Here is a 7,218-nt window from a genome sequence, read left to right as displayed (position 1 = left end):
TCCCTCTCCCCATTATTATTTTAATTGTTAATATTAATTGTCGTGGTTAGTAATTTTAGGGAGTGCAACCCTGAATTAAATTAGCATCACTTAATCATTATAAGATAATATATTCTGAATTGATCACGTGATTGGTGCACACACGCACACTTTTGGGGTAACATTTCTGTTGCCTGTTGCCTTGTTGCCTTGTTGCCTGTTGCCTTGTGTTTTTTTGCAGAATAGCCATGTCCCTCGAATATGAGGATACCTCAGCCATGTTGCCTCGGTTATACAAAGGTCATGAGACCCTAATGATGCTGCCTTTGATACACCAATATGACCTCGACCCTCGGAAGTTGCCTATGAAAAGGCTGAGGTATCCTCTGGCTGCATACAAAAAGGCTATTCTGGTTCTTCCCTTAGACTACCTGCCTCCCTATGGCATGGGACAGTCTTATGGCGAACGAACTCTCGATGACCTTTCAACCTCCAAATGAAAGGCTTCCTGTCCTCTTATGGCATGGAAAGACCCTTTCACCCTGAAAGGCTAAAAGAACGTTTTTCATTTAACCAGGTAATTGCCCTTAATTGCTTTGCCTTACTCTAAAACTTTTTTTTTCATATTCTTTCTCATAAACCTTCAAAATGGCTACGCTCATTTACGAGCTAAAGTCCATATTCTTTTCTTCTACATTTCTGAAAATAAAGAGCAAAGCAATTAAGAGCCCATGGAAAACCATGGATGCAAAGGGTGCCTTACACCTTCCCTTTGCATAATTACCCCCCGAACCCTGTTTTTATTTAAAAGGTTTTTCCTATTCTTTTAGCCTTTCTGATTTAATTTGGATAAAATAAAAGTCGGTGGCGACTCTTGCTTACCGCGACATTTCGATAAAAAAGTCAGTTCACCGTATTAGAGGAGATGTCACTCTTCTAATCCTAGAAGGATATAAACCTAATAGAATTATAGTCACTAAAATTGTGAAATCTTGATAAGAACAATGTTGGTTCAATCCAAAACCAAAGATGAGTTTAACTCACTATTCTCAAAAAGAAATATTTTACTAAAAATCAACTTGTTTTTTTATTAATTTGTTCATATATATATGGACTTGCACATAGAATTATTGTCTTTCTTTAAATATAGAAAGTAAAAAAAAAGAAATAAAACAAAAAATTGAAAGGAAAGGACACCAAAATCCGATGCAAACTTAATCACAACTTAGGTTAGAAAATAAAAGAATAGAAAAACTTTTCTTTGTGTGATGGAGTTATACAAATGAGCATTTTCTCATTCAAATCTTGTAATGTTGATCTTGTTTATATGATAATTATCAAAAATTTATATTATATTTTCTTATCATTTTTGGCATATGCTTTTGTCATTGATCCTCTTAGTCCTTAAATTGATTATTTATCATCCTTAATAATTATGTCCTCATCAAATAAATTTTATGAAAGATTATAATTTTGAATAAAACTATTACCCGAAAAAGTCAACAAAGTCGTAAGAAAGAACTACTTACGGTAGAACTTATGCAAAAAGTTGACTCAAATTCTGCTTTTGAGTACTTTATTTAATCTTTAGTTTGAATAAATATATTATTTTATTTTACTTACAAATGTTGTCATAATTTGTTTCCCTAAATAACACACTTTCTACTTACCAAACATCAAGCAATAACCCCTTAAAAATAAAAAATAGATAATAAAAATATGACTTTATTTTCCATTTATAAATTTCACTAAAAATACATCAACTTTTTCAGACGGCTTATTGATTTAATCTTACTCTTCATTATATAAAGATTAACAAAATAAAAACTCCTCCATGTAGTTCTTCAAGTCTTATTCACGATCTAATCCTAATATAGAATCATTCAATCCTGGAAATTTTTGAAATAAATAAATTAGAATAGTAATATTAATAGTAATATAGAAAAACAAAATATTTTAGTGTGTATGAGTTAATAAGAAAAGAGGAAGAGAAACATACTTGCTACAATCAGTAATAGGACCAATTGGAAAAGGCAATTGAATGTGACAAAGTTGTGGAAGTTGTGCAGCCCTGTCTGGTTTAACTCCAAATTTAGTAGAAGCATCTTTGAGACACAAGCAGACCTTTCTCTTAATAGGAGTTGTGTTTGCCTTATGGAAAAAATTTGTAGCTCCAGGGCAACAATCAGCAGACGGTGTTGGTGGAAGAGAACCTTCCAGAAAAGGTAGACATGGCCATAGAGATAAAATTGCCTCTGAACATGATACATCATCCATTTCACTTGCATGTAATGTTGTCGTCATCACCATGCATAAGACCAACATTACACCGACAGTTTTCTGGCTTGACATCTTAATTTCGATAAGTCTAACTTTGGTATTTCAATTGAGTTTTGATTATGATTTCTATCAAAAGGCTCCTTAATTTATAAGCAGAGATGACTGTTAACTTTATGTCGTAACAACTAAGCGACTTATTATTTTATTTTTATTTTGATTTAATGTCCTCTATTTAAGTGATTAATCATCCTAGTTATTAAAATCATTAAAGCATTTAAAGAAAAATATTGTTTTAAGACTTAAAAGAAGAGTTTAAAGATAATGCATAAACAGTGTAAACTAACACTATACATACAAGCAATTAATTTTTTTTACTTGTCATGCCATATAATTTAAAATTAAAAGTGTGTTTTACTTAAATACATGTCTATCATTGGTTGACAGTGTAAAAATATTTAATACTGTTAGTATATATTCTTTTTTTTTTGAAAAAAATATAGTATTCAAATTTTTTCCAACTCAATTAATTAGTATATGCTGTTGAGCAAGCATATCCAAGTTATGTCTAAAATAAAATAAAAAATTATTATTTTTATTTAACTCATCATTTTCTAATATTCCCTTCCATCTTTATTATAAAATAAAATTTATTATATAAATTTGTTAATATATTTTATCTATACATACGTAGTTCAAATACATTGATTATATAATAAATTCAAAAAAAATAAATTTAAGTAATTTCAATATATTGATTATATAATAAATATCAAAAATAAATTAAGGAAGAGATACAAACATAAAACATAAAGTTAAGTAAGATAGAAGAAAAATATGAATTTATGTTTATCTTATTTAAGTAACATTATGGAGTCAAACATAAAATAAGGAAGAGATAGAGATGGACAAAGAATGAAAAGACAAAAAAAAATTAAGAAAAAACTCAGAATTTTAGAATTATTTTTAAACATTTTAAATTTGGAGTTAAACATAAAATAAAAAAATAAAAAAAGAGATAAAGATGGATGATTAATGAAAAGACAAAATAAAGATAAACTTCATAATTTTAGAATTAATTTTAAACATTTTAAATTAGGAGTTGAACATGAAATAAAAAACATATAATGATGAAGAATTAAAACAAAAATAAAATAAAAATTAGAATAAATTTAAATATTTTAAAGTTAAAATATTAAATTTGGAGCCAAACATAAAATGAAAAGAAATAGATAAAGAAAGATAAATAATGAAAAGGCAAAAAAGATAAAATTTAAATTTTATGAATTAATTATTAATATTTTAAATTTGAGTCAACCATAAAATAAGGAAGAGATAAAAAGGAATGAAGAATGAAAAGAAAAAAATTATTAAAATTAAGAAAACATTTATAATTTTAAAATTATTTTAAAATAGTTTTAATTTAGGGTTAAACATAAAATCAAAAAGTGATAAAGAATGAAAAGACATAAAAATATAACTAAAAATTAGAATAAATTTTAAAATTTAAGAATAAAAACTTTAAAATTAGAGTCGAAATAAAAAAAGGCTTAATTGCAACTTCGGTCCCCATGTTTTGTCTTTTTCTTGATTTTGATCGCTCCATTTTATAAATCACTATTTTAGTTCCCTTATTAAGTGTTTTGTGCAATTTTCATCCCTCTATTATGGTTTTTTCCTGCAATTTTAGTCCCTATTTTAGTCTATTTTTTAACAGAAAATTCAAAAGGGGACTAAAATAATAGTTTTTAAAATGGAGGGATCAAAATCAAGAAAAAGACAAAATAAGGGGACCAAAGTTGTAATTAAGCCTAAAAAAAAAGAGATACAAATGGATGAATAATAAAAAGACAAAAAAAATTAAAATTAAAATGAATTTTAAAATTTTAATATGGGCTTAAAATTAATTTTTTTTTGGAATAAAAATGATATAATAGAAAAGAAGAAGAAATTACAAATATATACAAATTTTGAGTCAAGCATAAAATTAGGAAGAGATAAAGATGAAAGATGAATGAAAGACAAAAAGGGAAACGAAATTAAGATAAATTTCATAATTAATAAATTAATTTTAAACATTTTAAATTTGGAGTTAAACATAAAATAAGAAAAAGATAAAGATGGATTGAGAATAAAATGACAAAAAAAAAATTAAAATATAAAATTTGAAAGTAAAATATTAAATTTGAGTCAAACATCAAAAGAAAGAAAAAGATAAAGAAGGATGAATAATGAAAAGACAAAAATGAATTAAAAATAAGATAAATTTTAAAATTTCAGAGTTAATTTTTATAATATTAAGTTAGGGAAACTAATTATAGGAATTTGAATTTGGGTGTGCTCAAACTTTTCCCTTGAACAATAGACTTCATACCAAGCAATGTTAATTAAACTCTTGCTTTGATATAGGTGAGGATTCACACACTCTCTAAAATATTGGAGGCTCAAAACCATATTTATCATTGCTAACTGCATTGACACTCCAATATGTATAAACTACACTTAAAATATATCACTTTTTGATTGAGCTCTCATATAGTATGTAAGAATCTTAGTGGATAACGATCTACTCAAAAAACTAAGACAAAATCTTGGTTGAAAAGCTAAGTTATGCAATCTTTATGTCACTTCAGCAAAGCTATTGGTTATTTAGACAATAGTTATAGAAGAAAAATTGAAAAATAAACCGAGAGAGGTAAAAGCAAAAATGGTAAAATGAATAAAGCAAATGTAGAGCAAAAGGTGACAAACATATATGATGTTGAGTTGAATATTGAAAAAAAAATTTATTCCAATGTAGGAAAACATGTTGGGCTGAGGAAAGAGGATACCAATGTTATCATGTGGACCATGGAACAATCTTTGTTCCATATGACTTGATATAACCGAGTATTGGACACATATTTGGAGTCAAATGCATGTCTTGTTCCCATAAATTACATCTTCAACCCCATATGTAAAGGTGCCATCGTTGACCAAATCCAACAAGTTTGTTGTGGATGCTTTGGGAAATGTATGCAATATTCCAACAAATCAACTAATAGTCTAATGTGTTAAAGATTATGGAACCCTATTTTACAAATTAAGTAATCGAGAAAGCTCTGATATTCCTAAATGATTGATATTATTTTGATGATGATAACTAAATGCAAAAATAATAAGTGGTCCAAGATGCGAATAGACTAAGTAGACTCTACTATTGCATCAAAGCCTAACAATCATACTACCGGCCTCCCATCTTTTATATCTACACACCAAGCCCAACAAGAGTATTGGGCTTGATAGAGTGTATTGGGAAAAGTCCAAAGTTCCACATTGGTTGGAGATAGAACTGTAAAAGAGTTTTTACAGAGTGACACCCCTCACCTTATAAGACAATATTGTAGGAATGAGTTAGGCTAAACTCTAATATGGTATAAAATTCTATTGATCAGATCATGGTTCATCCACCAATTATATCCACGCACAAAATTCAAAAGAGTATTAGGCGTGAAGGGTTGTATAGGGAAAAACCCATGTCCCACATTGGTTAGATATATTGCCTTGAATTAGTTTATATAGAGTTGCACCCCTCAACTTATAAGCCTATTTTGTAAGGAGGAGTTAGGCCAAACTCTAATATGGTATCAGAGCCCATCGATCAGACTATGGGCCACCCACTATTTATTCCATTCACCAAGCCAAAAAATAATGTTGGCCGTGAAGGGATATATTTTGAAAAATTCTAAGTCTCACATGGGTTAGAAATAGAGCCTTGAAATAGTTTATATAGAGTGATACCTTTTAACTTACAAGTCGATTTTGTAAGGATGGCTTAAACCAAAATCCGATGCCTAAAGCTTGAATCCATCCATCATTGGATTGGAAACCAAATTTAATACCAAGGCTCTAAAGCATAAAATATGAAGGACCAAACAAATCTCTACCATAACAAGTATATATGACATGAGTCCTTGATGGAATAAGAAAAAAAGTAGGTGGAACCACGACATTTTTCTTCTTTTCCAACTTAAAAGATTTATTCTTTTTAAAAAACTTTACATGATTCACTTTAAGGGGAAGATGACTGAAGGCAGCACCATGTAATAACACTTACATCTTGTAATCTTTAACCTCGAAAAAACGTACAAAACGAAATATTTTCTTGTTTATTAAATTTATATGGAACAAGAGCATCTTTAACGCACCTACACTTGTTGAAACATGGTGCACAAATCTTAGAGTTAGATGAAAAATTAAAAAATATATAATGAGGTTAAATCCTTGTCTAGCTCTCCCCTCTTTTCCACCACTAACAACAAAGAGAGGCAAAACAGTAAGGAGATTCAAGGAGAAATGGAGAAATTCAATAACATGAAGGAGGAATGCTAGAAAAATGTTATTGTCTATTATAAACTTCCTCCCAGATAAAGGCTTAGGAGCAATATCAAACTCTTACTCTGCATTAAAGGCCTTTCACAATCTACTATATGGATGATTGTGTTTTATAAGTTTTTGATGCCCAAGGTAATTGTTCTTTTTTCCAAACAGAGTTTGGTGTATGCACATATTAAACTCACATATATGACACGCTTTATGTCTCTTGACGTTTGATACAAGTAATTATTCCAATACGTAGGGCTTAAAATCGTTGATAACTGAAAAAGCTGTGGGTAATTATTTATTACCAAGGGATTACTGAAGAACCTAAAGCCCTCTTTAAAACCCCTCTATAAAAGTCTCCTTGGTAACAATCATCTACGACCACGTCTTCCCACGATACTCCAGGTGGATAAACCTTGGAAACATCATGGATAATTTAAGCAAATAAGTGATCTTATATTACCCAAGGCTAAAGTTGTCACAATACCCAAAATTAGTAATTTATACAAAGCTTTACTATTATTACTATTTTTGCCCTCATTACTATGGTCCACCAAATTGTTATCTTTTGGAAGCATTCAATTCAAACAATTATGTGAT

General features: G+C 28.9%; 1 protein-coding gene across 1 annotated transcript; it reads right to left on the bottom strand.

Annotated features, from left to right (window-relative positions):
• Positions 1-1,717: 1,717 nt before the first annotated feature.
• On the bottom strand, positions 1,718-2,355 carry LOC131656682 (non-specific lipid-transfer protein 1-like). The gene is made up of 2 exons (XM_058926326.1): positions 1,979-2,355; positions 1,718-1,868 (listed from the first exon to the last, which is right to left on the bottom strand). The coding sequence occupies exons 1-2, from the start codon at positions 2,329-2,331 to the stop codon at positions 1,859-1,861; spliced, it is 363 nt and encodes a 120-aa protein (XP_058782309.1). The 5' UTR covers positions 2,332-2,355; the 3' UTR covers positions 1,718-1,858.
• Positions 2,356-7,218: the final 4,863 nt, after the last annotated feature.

The sequence above is a fragment of the Vicia villosa genome, linkage group LG3, assembly GCF_029867415.1.
Source record: "Vicia villosa cultivar HV-30 ecotype Madison, WI linkage group LG3, Vvil1.0, whole genome shotgun sequence".
NCBI lineage: Eukaryota > Viridiplantae > Streptophyta > Magnoliopsida > Fabales > Fabaceae > Vicia > Vicia villosa.
Note: the sequence above shows the minus strand (reverse complement) of the source record. Positions and strands in the feature narration are given on the sequence as shown.